Source organism: Ailuropoda melanoleuca, chromosome 2, assembly GCF_002007445.2.
Source record: "Ailuropoda melanoleuca isolate Jingjing chromosome 2, ASM200744v2, whole genome shotgun sequence".
NCBI classification, from domain to species: Eukaryota; Metazoa; Chordata; class Mammalia; order Carnivora; family Ursidae; genus Ailuropoda; species Ailuropoda melanoleuca.
Genome location: NC_048219.1, coordinates 180,417,135 through 180,433,759, shown reverse-complemented (window position 1 = coordinate 180,433,759; position 16,625 = coordinate 180,417,135). Strand labels below are relative to the sequence as shown.

Genomic DNA, 16,625 nt, shown 5'->3' with positions numbered 1-16,625 from the left:
ACCAGCACTCTCCGTGTCCTTGTGCCCATGTCCTCGTGCCCTCGTGTCCTCGTCAGGGGCAGGAGCCAGGGGCAAGAGCGGGGGGAAGGGAGAAGGCACTCTCCCAGCTGGGTCTGGAGATGTCCCAAGGCTCCCCCTTCCTCTTGCCCTGGATAACTCAGCCTCACCCCTGGGGTCTCCAAGCCTTCGACCAGCCTCTGTCCGCTCAGTCTCATGGCCTCGTCATCTTGTCCCTTCTCCCCCTGACAGTGTTGGGGCCTGATGGCCACCGTGGGTGCCAATGGAGGTGGTGGTGGTAGCAATGGCAGGGGTGGTGTGGTGCGGGTGATGGGTGGCCTCCCCGCCGTGGGAGGTGGGGGCTGGGCTGGGCTGGGGGCTGTCACTTGCTCTTGTGCAGGTCCTTCAGCTGGCGGAGCTTCTCCAGGAGCTGGGCCCGGGAGTAGCCATCGTCCCCCGTGGGGCCTGGGCCTGGCCCCAGGGCCTCCTGCAGCACCAGGCAGTGGGTCCTCAGGAATGGGTTGTAGGAGCGCTCCTCTCCCAGGGTGGACGGGCACTGTGGGATGAGAGGCACCGGGTTTGACAGACAGAATCTGGAAAATAGACCCAATCAGGGAAGCCTCCCGGCCCCCTCCTCTGTCTCAGGGTCCAGGGGGCTTCCCGTGAAGGCCTGTGGACCAAACATGTCGGGGATCTAGGAACGGGTCTGCAGGCCGCAGCTCAGCATGGAGGGGCTCCCACTGGGGAGTGCCCTGGAGGCGGGCCCCCCTCCCGGACCCCAGCCCCTGCCCCGCACCGTGCTCTTGCGCTCCATTCGCTGCCTCTGGACCCACTGCATCTTCCTCTCCCGGGCCAGGTTCTCAGGCTCCACCACACCTGCAAAGCCCAGATTCTCTTCTGCGTACTCGTGACCTAAGGACCACCGGGGTGGGGGGTAAGATGCAGGACACAGAGAGGGGGTGGTGTGGTCAGAAAAAGTCCTCCTTACCCTCAGGCCTCTGGGTACCCGACCCGGCACTTCCAGGAAAGCCCCCACCACAGGCGGCTGCTTCTCTAAATGTGGCCACAGGTCAGCCATGAGTGGAGGGGCCGAAGCAGTTCCGAGACAAGACTGCCAGCCCCAAAGCCAGGAGCCCTGCATCCTTGCCCTGACTCTGCCCCTGCCCAGCTGTGCAGTCTCAGCCAAGCCATGGTGCCTCTCTGAGCCACAGGTTTGTCATCTGGCAAGTGGAGAAAATAATGCTACTAGAACAGAGATGTGTCCCCGGTGCCTAGGACAGAGCTGGGCACGCATTAGGTGTTGCATCAAGTATCTGACAAATGAGTGGATGGATAAATATACATTCTGAGGATTAGCTGACATCTTAGTGATGTGTTTGAGAAACTATGGCTATCCAATGTTCATGGATGTATGTAGGGACATGCAGTGTCTGGATGGATGGACGTGCCACATACGTGCGTGGGGCCGGATGCACACGCAGTGTGGGATATGGACGCATGCCATGGATGCATGCAGAGGGGATTTACTGACTTCTCCTCTGATAAGCAAAGGCTCTTTTCTGTTTTCGGCTCTGGCTATGAAATATCAGCCATCTCTCTGGGAGGCACTGGGGCCTACAGGACTCCCAAGAGGCCGAGGCTGGCTGTCAGCTGGCATGAGAAGCAGAGACATTCAGGGCCGGTACTCCAGAATGAAGGGGGCTCAGCCCTCACTGCTGGAGTTGGCTCTCAGGGGCCACCCGAGGTGCAGTGCCGTCACCTCTGGGCCACAGCTGGGGCGGCTGGGACTCTAGGGGAGTGAGGGAGGAGAGGGAGGGGGACCTCACCAGGCCACAGCAGAGTGTCATCCCCCAGCCCCAGCACCGTGTCCAGGGAGCTCAGCATGGTCTCTGCGGTGCCCTCAAAGGTCCGTCCTGGTAAGGGGCAGTGGGTGTGTTACAAGGTGCAAGAACGCAGCTTGGTATAAGGTATGTGGAGGGGGGCGGGGACCAGCGTGCATAGCTGGGGCTGGCCACCAGCCCTCAACCTGGCCCCTGCCATACCCACCCCCCAGGCTTCTACGCCCTCCTTCCCACTGGTTGCTGAGCCCACATACTCGCTCCCCAACCAAGCCTGCGGGAAGGCCTCCATTGCACATACTGACGTGTGGATGGAGAGGGGGACAGAAGCCTCAGGCTGAGCGCCAAGGGCCCCAAGCACAGTTGGCGTGGGGTGGCTCTTTTCCACAGAACACTTTTTTCTTTGCCTGTGCTGCCTTCTGAGACTCCGCGCAGCCTGGGACTGTGATCCTCCCCTACCCACAGGTCACCCTCTCATTTGGGGGTTCTCCATTTTTTGTAACCTAGTCTCTCTGGGTACTGGAGAACTAGGCTCCACCCAGTGGAAACCAAGGCCCTGCCAGGTCTGTGCTCAGTTACAAGCATTGTCTCATTCTGCGCATCCCCTGTGGGAAGTTGTGAGTGTATTAAAAACAATGGGCTAACACAGATGAGAGTAAGGGCAAGGCAGTTCTGCACTGAGAGCAGTTTTCATGCACTGCATGGGGCTGTGGCCATCCTTGGGTCTCTGCCCTGACTCTCCCCCTCCTTTCTGTCCCCCCTCCTCCTGCTTCCCTTTTGGGGGGGGGAACTCACCACAGCCAGAGAGGAAAAGCAGGTCCCCTGAGAAGAGGCAGGAGGGACCCTTGTAGGGCTCCCCATCCAGCAGGTAGACCAGATGGCCTTGCGTGTGGCCAGGGGTAGCCAGAGCCCGGATCTGAAGCCGTCCCACGCTAACCACATCTTGATGACACAGGGGACTGAGAAGCAAGGCAATAGGGGAGAGAAGGTGCTAGAGCTTGGGCTGTGCTGATCCTTGCTGCCCCCCAAGCCCAAGGGGCTGGGTGATTTGAAGGAGGCAGGCCTTCTACACCAGAGAGGGAAGGCACTGACAGTACCCAGGGCTACAGACCCAAACTCTTGCCTCTCCCTCTTTTGGGGACCGTGGCTGGATGAGTTGGGGGGTGGGCTGTGATCTGTCCTCTAAGGACCAGGAAGGGCTTCAGCAAAGATCCAACTGCTGGCAGTCCTGCAATACTCGCCTGCAGGATGGGTGTGAGAAAGGGCCCACAGAAGGGCCACCCCCGCCCCGGGTCAGGGACTTACTGGGTGAGGTAGGGGATGCCGTCCTGAGGGTTCCCGTACACCCGACAGTCCTGGTGCCACCGGCTGAGGTCACGGTTCCCTCCACTGTGGTCCCTGGAGGATGGCAGAGACAGCAGGGACTTTGAGGGGCAAGGTACTAGGCCTCCTTGCCTTCCTCTTTGCAGATCTCTAGGCCTTCGAGCCCTGAGCCCTGGGCTTCTGAACTGAGTCAAGCTGTCCACAAATCGAGGCCTTTGTTTGAGCAGCTCCCCTGCTCGCAACGTCATCCTCACGACTTGCCACCCCTCCCCTCCATCATCCAGCCAGTGACAACGGATCTTTCTGGACTCTCTCAGCTCCAGGGTCATCAGCTTCTAATTCCTCCAAGTGGATCTGGTCATGCTTCTCCAAGGGCCCCCCACATCCTGTACCTTGTGCCAACTGCCACCTAAATGTTTGTCATCGTTGTACACTGTCATGCAGGGCTGTCTCCCCTATTGGACCATAATCTCCTTAAGGAAAGAGCTCACAGGGTTTGTTCGTGTCCTGAGCACAGTGGGCATCTAATACATGACCAAGGAATGAAAGAGAAATGCCTACCCTGCCCTCCTCTAGGGCTTCAGGAGCCTGATAAGCGCCCCAATGGGAGAGCCGCCCCTTCCCTCCTTCTCTGCTGGTGCCCCCGTGACTTTATGAAGAAGGTGGGTGCCCTTGCATCCTGACTCCCTGCCCCCCAGCCCAGCCCGTCCTCACTGGCCTAGTCCTGCCAAGCCCACTGGGGGCAAGGGTCACCCAGGGAAGATCATCTGTACCCAGACCCCCACCTCAGCCCCTTACCAGTGCTTGTGGGTGCAGAGGATGGCAACCAAGTTAACGCCCTCCTTTTCAATGGAAGCCTGGGGGAGAGAGGAAGTACTGAGACTGAAGAGCGGTGTGCAGCAAGGGACAGGGGCGCAGGTGCCAGGCGAAGAGGGGAGAGCTGGGAAGATGAGGGACAGGGAGGGGATGGAGCTAGGGAATGAGGGGGTAGGGAGGAGAGTGCTGGGGAGAAGGCAGCAGCAGCAGAGGCTGAGCCTGGACACAGGGGAGACGATGGGGAGGTGGGCGGAAGGAGACTCGAGGAACAGAGGAACACACATACCCGTGCACACAGAGAAATAAGAAATGGGAAGGAAAGATGAAGAGACCCAGACACTGACAGATGAGGAGAGAAGAGGGCCAGAAAGGCACCACAGAGAGTGACAGACAGAAGAAACCTCAGACCATGGTCCTGAGTCAGCATCCTTTTCGCTCTGGCTCGGGTTCCCCCACGGCTGTCCTACTCCCCCCACCCCCCCACCATGCCCTAGACACTGGCCCCTCCCCCTGCTGTGGTTGTGGGGGTCTCTGTGTGTACTTGCATGTCAGGGTCCATGTGTGAGGGCACAGGGAGGGGGCACATCCCACTGGCAGAGGGAGCAGGGACAGCTGCCAGTCCCTAAGGTGACCCACCCCCGGTACCCCTGCCCCCCCATCCTCCCCTCACCTGTACAGCCTGAGGGTCTGAGGGGTCCACAGCCACAGCCAGCCGGGCCTGGGTGTCGATGATGAGGTAGCTGTAGTTGTCTGAGAGGACGGGGATGGGAAGCACCTTCACTCCTGGGGGACAGAGATGGGCTGTGGGTGGGGTGCCGGGCAAGGAGCCCAGCGCTTGGGGGGGTATATGATGGGCCGGAGGCAGGGAGGGTGGGTGCGCACAGTTTGGGGCCATGTTGGCCCGGGGCAGGCAGAGCTCACCGTTGAAGAGGCGGGGCTGGGTTCTGGAGTGGCCTTTGGGGTAGCGATTCCGAGCCCTGCGCAGCTGCTGGCGGTAGAAGAGATACCCGAGCCAGGTGCGGGTGTACAGGCTGTACCTGCGGGCGGGACATCTGCGCTCAGCCCCGCCCCCCGCGCACGCTCGGCCCCGCCCCCTGCGCGCGGGACCCTCCGCGATGCCTGTGCGGATCTCCACTGCCCTGGCCGCACGCAAGTCCGCGCATCTCTCCCGTCACTTATTGTGAGCCTACTGTTTGCCCGGCTCAGTCCTCCGGCCAAGATGTTGAATGGCACAGACACACCCTAAGCCCCAGGCCCATCGGAGGAGGTGTGAACTGAGGGCTTCACAGAAGGGACTCAGAGGGTGAGGGGTTAATTCCGCAAAAAGGGTGGAGGAGTTAGGAAGCGGAAATGGGGCGGACAAAGTAGGTCCAAAGAGCAGCGGCGCCTCACATCACGCCGGGGAGCTGCTGCACCAGATTCTTTGCCCCATCCCCAGCCTGTGCGGCTCATCAGGGCTGCGGTGGGGCCCGGGAACCTGCATTTCTAACAAGCTGCAGGTGATGCCGGTTGCCGCTGGCCCAGGAACCGAACTCGGAGAACCTCTGGGGCAGAGCAAACAACAGGCAAGGCCCAGAGGCAGCAGACAGCATGGCCTTGTTTGGGGAAACTGCAGAGAGAGTTCGGTCTGGCCGGGTGGTGGAGTAAGTAGGGAGAGGTGAGGCGGGATGGCCTGACCACACTCCCTCCCTCTTCCCGCCACCGTGTCAGGCCACCCCAGGCTCCATATGGAAAAGGCGGAAAACGTGGCACAAGGAACAGGGGGGTCTTGTGACTAACAGGGTCCTCCAAACACAGGATGGCAGCGTAAGGGCGGGCCTCACAGGCATGTGACCCGCCCGGTCACACAGGGCCCCCCCATTCGGATCAATCTTCCACTGCCACCATCTTGAAATTCTTAAAAGATTTTACCTTTGGATTTGTGCCCCAGAAGTGAAGTCTGATAGGGCAAGGGAATATGTGGGGGTCGGAGACCACACAATATTTGCATGGTCGGTCCCTGCTGCCCCCACACCTACCACCTCACCGTGCTCACGAGCACAGGATTCTGGTGGCCCCACCGTGGTGAGAATTCAAGACTCAGGGTGAGTATACATCTATGACCGAGTAACGGGCCTGGGAGGCCACGCCTTCCGTCCAAACCAGAACTTGCTTCAAATGCATACAAAGGTGCTCTAAGAAACACAAATGACTAAGAAACCCTGCCCCATCCTTCCTTACTCATGTTATTTCCCTGTATGATCCGTTTTCGCCGCAAACGATGCTACAGGAGGCAAGGGAAAGAGGGTAACCCATCTGTCCTGTGCCTTCCGTCCTCCCTTGCTCATTGGTAAGCCAAAAGCAGACGGGGCTGGCAGAATGTGGGTGTACCAAAAGTGAAATAGAAACAGGTAATTCCGTTTTGTGCGGCATTTCCACTGCGTGGGTAAGAACAAAATACATATCTGTGTACAAGCTAGGAAATGTGAATTATAGTTTCAGTGATTTCATATGTGACTTAAATGTCCTTATATTTGCATATTTGCATTTGAAACTGGGACTGTACAGGGGCGCCCGGGTGGCTCAGTCGCTTGAGCCTCTGACTTGATTTCAGCTCAGGTCCTGATCTCAGGGTAGTAGGATCGAGCTCCATGCCGGGTGTGGAGCCTGCTTGGGATTCTCTCTCCCTCTCCCTCTGAAACCGCCCCCCCTGGAACAAAAACAAAAAACTGGGGTTGTATAACAATAAAGCAAAAGGCAAAATTCGTGCTAATAATTTAGATTTTCAATTTTTCTTTACTTTGGCTGATGTTAAGTAGCAAATTAAAAACATCAGGACAAGTCAAAAGAGAAATCATAGAAGAAAAGAAAAGCTTATATTTTAGTACCTTTCAGGTGCTGGGGGGGCTTACAAAAGCCTCTGGCGTCCATGTTTAGGGTTACCCAAGCAAGTCAGTCAGAAAAGGGGCAGGGATTCTGGCTGATTAAGACTGAGATGGAGAAGGGGCGCCTCGGTGGCTCAGTCAACCTTCAGCTCAGCTCATGATCCCAGGGTCTTGGGAACAAGCACCAGGTCGCGCTCCCTGCTCACCGTGGAGCCCGCTTGTCCCTCTCCCTCTGCCCCTCCCCCCTGCTCTCTCTCAAATAAATAAATAAATAAATAAATAAATAAATAAATAAAATCTTAAAAAAAAAAAGACTGAGGGGAGTTGAGGTGCAGGGTTGGGCGTAGATGGTGGGCCCTAAATCTCCACAGAGATTTGCTGTGTCTATCTTGGGGTGGCGGGGGCGGGGCAGCTGCTCTTGAAGCCCCCTTGGGAAGAGCTGGCTGATCTGTCTACACACAAGATGGTCAGACAGGAGCAGGTCCAGCAGGTCTGCCTGACTGCATTAGCGATTCATCGCCACAGTCCCTGCGCTGGGTGTCCACGCACCTGCGTGCGTGGGGAACTTGGACACCCCGTGGCAGGGTTTTGCCATGCCGTCTTTAGGTCCCATTTCCACAGGCCCTCTTTCTGTTTCATTTTCAAATCAGTTCCAGGCTTTCCCCCTTTTCACCCATTCGACACTATTTAGTGAGGCTGGGCTGGGCTGGGCTTTGGGCGGAGTGAGTAAGGCAGAGTCAGTGCCCTGTGGCAGCTTATATGCTAGCGGGACAGAGAGGAGAACAAATAGATTGTCCGGTCAGGATGATGAGATCATACCGGGCAACAGAACAGAGAACAGTGACATCAAGGAAGGCCGCTCTGGAGGTGGCATTTCCAAGAAGCGAGGGAGCATGCTGTGCCAGACTCTGGGGAAGGCTCACCAGGAACTGGACGTATGGGAAGCAGAAAAGTCCCCTCGGGGAGGAAGGGAGCCAGCTGGCAGGGGCCGCTCCTTCTCTGGGCTGTGCTGCTGTCATCACAGAGCCGGCACAACAGATATGCCCAGCAAGAGCGGATTGGTTGGGACGACACAAATACCCTGGGTTGGATTCTAGACCAGAAGAGGAAGGGTAGAGGGACAACTGGACACATTTCAGTAAGGTCTGGAGAGGAGTTAAGAGTGTATATGGACGTTAACGTCTTAGTTTTGCTGACTGTCTGTGGTTAGGGAAGACGTAACATTCAGGGGAGCCGGGTGAGAAGTATATGGGGATCCTGTGTACTGTGTTGGCAAGTCTGAGGTTACTTCAAAATGAAAACTTAAAAGATCATAAATAAGTCAATAAAATCACTTTCCTCTGTGCCCCGACCCCACTTCGCATCCGTGCTGGGGGTCCTGTTCCTGACCTCACTGCTTCCTACTTAGGTTTATGGAAAGTGCTGGGGCCCTGGCAACAGAAAGCTCTGGGTTCCAGTCATGGCTTGGCGTGTCCTTGGGCGAGCGATCGGTCTCTTAGATCGCCTTCCTCATCTATAAAATGGCGACACCATGACTTAGTCCTGCAGGACTGTGTGAAAATTCAGCGACATAAAACAAGACACCAAATGTGAGTAGTCGGCCGAGGGCCTGGCGGGTGGGAGGTGTAGCAACTGCCGCTTCCTTCCCGAATTCAGCCGGGCCCCCCTCACAGCCGAGGGAACACAGTTGTCCACACTCGGGAGGGACTGATACATGTTGCCTGTCTTCCCTTACTGGATGCTTATTATTTTATGTGCTTTCTCCGCCAGCGAAGGTCAAGATCTGCAAGGGCAGGGGCTGTGCACTGGGGAGGCTGCAGTCAACAAGGCCCCTTTCTTCCATTCCCTCTCTTCAGCCAATGCTTGCTGCACGTGCTGGACGCGGGGCAGACAGCGGAGAGCAAGACAGACCAGGGAACAATCACTGGGAGGCCAGCGGTTGAGTGCAGCTGGCGAGGGAAGAGTGCAGCAGAGGGGAGGCAGTCTGATCGTGGACAGGGTGACAGGGTGCTCAGGGAAGGCCTGGCTCTTCCTGAGGGTCCCATCTGAGCCGGGTACCAAAAGGAGAGAGGGAGTGCAGACTGTCCAGGCGCCATGGCACTAAGGCCCCGAAGCAGGCAGGCATGTTCTAGGAGTTGCCAGGCAGGGCCGGAGGGATGGAGAGTGCCAGGGATGGGGGTCTGTGAGAAGGGCGGGCAGGGGACAGACCGTGGCAGGGCAGCGGGGGATTGTTGGTGGGTTTTAAAGCGGGGAGGCTCTTCCTTGTTATAGACAAAGGCTCCTCCATTGACTTCCCTTTCTAAGAGCTTGCTGGCTTGCAGTGTTGGAGGGAGCAGTGAAAGGGAGCCGCGTGGCAGGTGGCAGGAGGAGCTGAGTCGCCAGTGGAGGACATGACAAGGGCCTGGACTGGAGGGGTGAGTCGCCAGTGGGGGACATGACAAGGGCCTGGACTGGAGGGGTGAGGAGGAGGTAGGTGGGAACGGATGCCAGACCTGAGATGGGTGCCCTGCTTGGCTGTGGGGGGAGGGACGAGGTGGCCTTGTGGGCCTGAAGTCTGGGTTACTGTACAGAGCAGGGGAAGGCTGGCCTGGCCGGGAGGCGGGGACAAGGACCCAGTGACCCTGGGATCCTGTCCCTAGGCCTGCTCTTTCCCTGACAGTGACTTCTGTGCTACTCTCTCCAGTCTCAGAGCTCTGGCACCTTCTTCATCTGCCTGCTGTGCTGGCTGGGTGTCACAATCGCCAGGGTCCAAAATCATGCTTGTCAGCTCCTCTCCCTACGGCCTCCCTCTCTGGGAAAGGCCCTGTCACCTGCCCAGTGACACAAGCTTGAGTTCCCATTTAACTCTCTCCCTGACATACGCTACCAAAACTGAATCCTCTCAGTCCCGCCTCCCCACAACCCCAACCAGGGAAAAGGCCCTAGAAGCTCTTCATGGGGCCCTTGCGAAAGCCTCCTTTCCTCAGCTCTCTGCCCAAACTGCAAACCAATGGAAAAATTTAAGTTCTTAAAGCACCTCACTCACCTGAGTGAGTCTTGCTCCTGCTCCAGAGCCTTCAGTGGCTCCCCACTGCTGACAGGAGTGTGTCTGACAACCAGCATGATCTAGAGCACCAGGTCTCAACTCACACAAAACTCAAATACACAACATTAAGCTAATAGATTCACTATAGGGAAAACAGACAATCTGTCAATAGTTATTAAAAATGCCAAAGCAGGGCGCCTGGGGGGCTCAGTCAGTTAGGTGTCTGCCTTTGGCCCAGGTCATGATCCTGGGACTGAAGCCCGCCTTGGGGCTCCCTGCTCAGTGCTCCCTTCTTCCTCTGCCCCTCCCCCCACTTGTGAGCACAGGAGCTCTCTCTCTCAAAAAAGAAATAAAAGCTTTAAAAAATAATAAAAAATAAATAAAAACGCCAAAGCATGCAAAACCACAATCTATATTGCCTGGGGATACAGATGGTTGTAGTGAAAGCGTCAAGGCAGCTGAGGGGACAGGACGTTCATTGCGCAACTCAGCAGGGTTCCGGAGAGGCAGGAAGGAGGGAGGCTGGGCATGTGGGCACAGGGACTTCACCGCGTCAGTATATTTCGTTGCTGAAGCTGGAAGGTCCGGAGGATTGTTATATTATCCGTCTTCTTTAGAATGCCTGAAATACCTCCTGCAAATCTCGGACTAACCTGCCTCAGCTCCTGCTCTCGGGCCTCCAATACCCTCTGGGCATTCTGGATTTACTAGAATCCTAAGTATCCTTCAGAGCTCGGCTCAAACCCTCCTCGGGATGGCTCCAACAGAAAGCCGAGGTCCTCTGCTCCGTCTGGAGCACTCGGCCTCTCCCTGCCCCCAGGGGTGGCGGAAGCTGAGCCCCTCCTTGGCAGGGCCTTATCCACTTCTACCCGGTGTCTAATCGGTGCTATGCACGGTGTAGGCGGACTCGGCTCGTGACCCAGCCTCCTTCTCATGACTCCTTTGCATCCCCCTGGGGTACCCCCAGCACTAGCACAGCACAGAACTGGCTCTCAGAAAATGCTGGCTTAGTGCCCAGGCAAGGCTGGGGTTGGGGGGTGAGGGGAGGCCAGCAGGCAGGTGTTAAAGCAGAGATCTGGGGCTGAGAGTGCCCTGTCAGCTCAGCAGGCCCCACGCCCGGCTGTGGACCTTGTGAAGCCTGCTGGGGTTTATAAGGCCCAAGTTGCAACTGCCCCTGCCTCTGCCCCCCCCTCCCCTGCTCACCCATCGGCTTCCCAAGTCCCTCCCTCTCCCTGTTGCACCCACGCACCTGGCCCAGCAGGGTGCTCTGATAACCAGGTCACCTAGACCCAAGGGCATGGGTGGGGCTGCGTCACAGGGCACAACGTCCCAACTTCCCAGACTCTGGGGTCTGGGGGCCCTGAATGGAGGAGCTAGAAGGAGTGCTGAAGAGGGGGGAGGTCTGCACACGCAGGTTAGAGTGCCCCTCTGGAGCTCATGGGCTCATCTCTCCCCAGCCTCATCTCAGGGCAGCCCTGAGCTAAGTGTCTCCAATCAGTCATCTCCTGTCTGCCTCTAAACAACCTGGAGGCAGCTACTATCCGTTCTTCCTTGTTATAGACAAGGACACTGAAGCTCAGAAAGGTGGGAAGGGGTCCACTCAGGATCACACCAAAGTGAGTGGTGGGGCAGAGACTCGTCCCCGGCAGCCTGATCCTGGAGTTCACACTCGTAACTGCTAACATCCTCCCTGAGTCCTGACTGAGGGCAGAGGATGACATGAGTGGGTCCGAAGTATTTTCGGATAGACCCACCTCCTCTGAGGGCCTCTGTTGAGAAAAATAATAGGTCAGGGTGGTTTCAGTGAGACCCACACATGCAGCTGAGGATCTGGCCACTGGGACCTTCTTGGATCACTGGTTTTAGCCTTTTTGAAACTCAGACTTGGGCCAAATTCATTACATGTGCCACATTTTGCTGATGAAGGCAGAGGGTCAGAGACCCTGTGGACCTCAGGGCAAGACACCCTGAACTGGAGAATCCTGAAGGTCCCTTTCAGATCTAGGCTCTGATTCCCAGTCCTGGATTTATGACTGAGTTGATGGTTCCATGGGCAGAAGAGTAGGAAAACAGACAAGACCCCTAGCCAAGAAAATGTGAAGGTGAAGGAGTCACTGGGAAGAACCTGTCCCGTCTGCTAGTGCCCCCACCTCGCTGTGAATCACTGCCCCCTCTAACGCGCCCCTACATCTTCCTTTCTTCTGCTGCCAGAGGCAAGAAACAGGAACCCACTCCCTGCCTCAGTATCCCTCTCTGTGAAACCGGGTGCTCTTTCTCCCCGAAGGAGCAGCTCAGCCTGGAAAGGTCACATGACTTACAGGATGCAGCTGACCCCCCAGGGCCTGATGTGGGAGTCAAACTCTCTGTCATGGGGTTCCCAGGCATCATCAGAAAGCTGGGATGTGGGCCTTAGGCCACTGCATCAGAATGATCTGGGGGTGCTGGTTAAACAGGAAGATTTGTACCTTTTCCTCTTCTGCCTGCCCCCCCTCCCCCACCCCCCCACAGATTCTGATTCAGCAGTTCTGGGGCCCAGAACTACCCACTGTCACTTCACCAAAAACAAAAGAAAGTTTCCTAATTGGTCTCCTGGGACTTAGAAAAACCGCTGTGCAGGTTTGGGCAGGGGCGGGGGCAGGTGGCCTGGGGTGATCCCCTATAGTTGCCCTGAGGGGTTAGAGCTGGGACACAGCACCGATCACTCCAGGCAGGGGTCATGGACACACCTTTCACTCCCAGCCTCGCTGAACGGAGCTTGGCTTCTTTGGCTTCTGAGTCTGAACTTCTAGCCCCAGGGGAGGCCTGTGGGCTGGCTGGGGACTGAGACACAGCCCCTCCCCTCCCCGGCTCCCTCAGCCACCCAGTGCGGAACACACAATGGAGCTCTTCTTCCCCTCCTCCCTAGGGCAGTCTCCCCATCTGGGCGAGAGAGGCCTGAGGGCTCTCAAGTGTCAGCCCCAGCTCACCCTGGGCCCTGAACTCTACTGGGCCCCAACAGGCAGGCCAGGTTGCTGAGGCCTCCGGTCGGGGGTACTTTTGGCATCTCCTCTCGTGCCCCTCAGGACACAGCCTGCCCCAGGTCTGCACCTGACAGGCACTCTTTATGAAACCAAACCCAGAAATGCCTGTCTGAGGGCCGAGGGGCCTGGAGCGCTACCAGAACGGGGCCTGCTCCCAGGACCCTTAGGAACAGAAAGTGGCTCAATGTTTTACGCTTTCTCAAAACTGAGGAAACCAAAGAAGATAATGAGACAGCTAAAAAGGCCCTAGGGAGGGAGTTTCCTGAAGCTGCCGGCAAGCCTGGAATGGGGGGGGGGGCTCTTCCTGTGCCCAGGAGAGGGGCAGTGCCTGCACGTGGTCGGAACAGGCCTTCCCCGGGGGACCACAGGGTCTATCTCCAGTCTCCATGCCTGTCTGCAGCCCTCACAGCCCTCTCTGGACTTCATCCATCTTCCCCAGAGTGAGAAGGTGAGGGCTCTCAGGGGGGACCCAAGGCAGAGACCTCTTGGCCAAGTCTCAGTCCTGCCTGCGACCCCTGGCCACCTGCCCAGCCAAGGCCCCTGGGTTGTGTTTGATTTGGGTTTTGGTCTGTTCTTTCGGCTTTCCCCTGCTCTCCCTCACCCCAGTGCCAGGCCCTCTTTATTCAGTCCTGCTCCCTGGGCTAGGAGTCCAGTGGGGGAATCAGACCTGTGGTCACCTAATGTAAGAACGAGCCAGAATGGGCAGTGAAAGCTCTAAGGGGGAAGCCAAGGCCAAGGTCATGCTGGAGGCAGAGATGAATGGGGACTGGGGAGGCTGGACGGGCTTCATGGAGGAGATGGCACTTGCACCAAGCTTCTCATTCATTCAGAAAACTTTTAACAAGGGCCAACTGTGTGCCTGGCACTGTTCTGGACACTGGGATACATTACTGAAAGAAATTTCTTCCCCCCTGTGGCTCATCTTCTGGTTGGGGGAGGAAATCAATAAACAAATAGACAAATCAATATATAGGATGCCCGGTGGTGATCTGTACTATGGAGAACAATAACGCAGGGTAGAGAGGATAGAGTGCAGGGGTGTGGGCGTTGCCACTTTTATATGGGGTGGTCAGGCACGACTCCCCAGTAGGGTAAATTTGAGTAGAGACCTGAAGGGAGTGGGGCAGCAAGCCATGTGGCCATCTGGGGGAAGAAGGTTCTAGTGAGAGAGAACAGCAATTGAAGGGCTCAGAGGGAAGACTGTCTTAGAGTGTTTGGGAAAGAGCCAAGTGGCCGGAGTGGGCACTTTGCAGAATTAGCAACGAGAAGAGCAGAACAGGTGGGGTGGGGGATGGGCTGGTCACACAGGGCCTTGACTGAAGCCATTCGGTAGGGATCTGAGCAGAGAATGGCACATTCCTGATTGAACTCTTAATGGCTTCATTCTAACTGCTGTGCTGAGAATACTTTGGGGGTACAAATAGGAAAGGAAACAGTTTAGGAGGCTGGGCAGGAGAGGACCGTGGATGGGCCCAGGGTGATAACAGGGAAGTAGGGATAGGTGCGTTCAGATTCGGGATATATTTTATTTTTATTTATTTACGTATTTTAAGTAAATTCTACACCCAACATGGGGCTTACACTCAAGACCCCAAGATCAAGAGTCGTCTGTTCTATAGACTGAGCCAGCCAGGTGTGCTTCGACCTGTTCTGAAGGTGAGCTTTGACAAGGCAACAACATTTGTGAGGTAGAGACCCAGGGAGGAAGCAAGGGTCTGACAGGCCCCAGACGGAAGTGTAGAAAGACCTCCATGCCTGTGGAAGACGGCATTGGGCAGGTCTGCGGGGGTGAAGGAAGGCCCCAGAGGCCTGGGCGGGCAGGTGTGGACTCCATTCTGTAGGCAATGTGACTCGGGGAAGGAGGCACCGACTCAGAGCCACGCTTTGGAAACTACCCGGCAGCCAAGGGGCCGCTGTGGATGCTGGGGCTGTAGCTCCCCAGGGTCCCAAAGGCCTGCTGAAAGGAAAAGGACCCTGCTCCCCTCATGCAGGCTGTGTGGGAGATGGCCCAGCTCATTGTGTCCACACAGCCTTCATTCAGGTCACGTGCAGGTGGGTCATTTACTCCAGGGCCCTCAGCTCCGGATTCTTGCTGCTCCTTGAAATCAAGAGGTGGGGGGGGGGTGCCGCTCAGTCGTTAAGCGGCTGCCTTCAGCTTGGGGTGTGGTCCGGGGGTCCTGGGATCGAGCCCCACCTCGGGCTCCTCCACTGGGAGCCTGCTTCTCCCTCTCCCACTCCCCCTGCTTGTGTTCCCTCTCTCACTGGCTGTCTCTATCTCTGTCAAATGAATAAATAAAATCTTAAAAAAAAAATAAAGAAATCAAGGCAAGGGGCCTCACTGGCCCCAAAGAAGGGGGTTCCTCTTGCAGAGGTGGGGCAAGGAAGGTTTGTCCCAGGGACAGTTGGTTTTACCTGGGTCAGGACAATCCAGAAAGACCCTCTCTGCCTAGGAATGAAGAGGGGGTTTGGTCAGGGAGTGTGGAAGGGCTCTGGCAGCGAGGACCAACTACCCCAAAGGCTGCCATCTACTTTCTCAGTTGTGCAAGATGTTCCGAGCCCCAGATGAGCTCAGCTTCGTTCCCCATTCACCCTTGCCCCTGCAGACAGAGGCTCTGCTCAGGGCCCCATTCTGCAACATCTTCTCAACTACCATGGAGAAGGCAAAGGGGCAAAAGGGAAACTGAGGCACGAAGCAGGTGGCACACATGGGAGAGTCCCAAGCTCCTGATCCCAGCCTCCTCAGGCACACCCTGCCACTCCCTGGGGAACTTGTTGGGCCCCACCTCCTGCCACCGTTTGGGTCCCTGTTCATGCTCCTTTCCCCTATTCCTTGAGAGCAGCACCCAGACTGTTCATATCGGTGATCCCACAGTCCCAACCCAGAAGAGTTAGGAGTTCACTGGATGAACAGAGGGATGTGGGATTTCCTGAGGGGTGGGTGGACAGGATAGGCTTAGAAAACAGGAGAAGTAAAGAAGGAAGCTCCAGAAGGAGTAGGCCAATGCCACCCTCCCACCCATTCTCCATGCTCCAGAATGAGCCATTGCTAACATTTCCCAAGCACTTACTATGAGCCAGACCCTGTGCATTTATATGCACAATTTCATTTGATCCTCACGGGATCCCCGTGAGGGTGGTACAGTCACTATGTCCATTTTACCGATGCAGACAACTGAGGCACAGAGAGGCTGAGTTATCTGTCCGAGGTCCCATGGCTACTAAGCAACAAACCTCAGATTCAAAAGGAGATTGGTACAAGCCCACATGCCATGTGCTTCACTGTCTCCCATACCCTGCAGGGCCCCCGATGTGTGGGTCTGTCTTAGGTTAGCCTGGATATCCCTCCATGATGCCCAGTCATCACCACCCCTAGATAACTGTGGTTCTGTTTGAGGAAAGCCCTTTATAAAATTGTCAAACACCAGTGATTACTGTTATTAATGATAATAATTGCTCTTCTCTTAGTATTTCCATCACCTGCTTTCCAGCACCCCCCCATGGAACCCTTTAATTGCAGTCCTCCCAGTTTCATGTTTAGGGTGGAGTGTGCCCCGTACTCTGCCCCTTCCCATCACAGCCTGTCCCATCCCATCCCACCCTCCCCCTCCTTTCCATCCTTCCTGGAGGCAATCCCCCCCCAAGCAGCAACACCTGACCATTTCCCCCAGACCATTTCCTGCTCACACCCCCTGTCCCTCCCAGCAGCCAACAGCCTCTCCCCCAAGGGACTGAACTGATTGTT

The 16,625-nt window shown here is 56.6% G+C and overlaps 1 protein-coding gene across 2 annotated transcripts in view; it reads right to left on the bottom strand.

Moving 5' to 3' along the window:
* Positions 1 to 342: 342 nt before the first annotated feature.
* PNKD (PNKD metallo-beta-lactamase domain containing) overlaps positions 343 to 16,625 on the bottom strand; it is a 58,804-nt gene continuing 42,521 nt past the window's right edge. For both annotated transcript variants that reach the window (XM_019807388.2, XM_034655161.1), the window contains 8 exons: positions 4,896 to 5,011; positions 4,645 to 4,757; positions 3,957 to 4,015; positions 3,141 to 3,233; positions 2,631 to 2,794; positions 1,824 to 1,910; positions 794 to 909; positions 343 to 553 (listed from right to left, as the gene is read on the bottom strand). In XM_019807388.2, the coding sequence (XP_019662947.1) occupies positions 380 to 553; positions 794 to 909; positions 1,824 to 1,910; positions 2,631 to 2,794; positions 3,141 to 3,233; positions 3,957 to 4,015; positions 4,645 to 4,757; positions 4,896 to 5,011 (922 nt within the window). In that variant the 3' untranslated portion in view covers positions 343 to 379. The remainder of the gene's footprint in view (positions 554 to 793; positions 910 to 1,823; positions 1,911 to 2,630; positions 2,795 to 3,140; positions 3,234 to 3,956; positions 4,016 to 4,644; positions 4,758 to 4,895; positions 5,012 to 16,625) is intronic.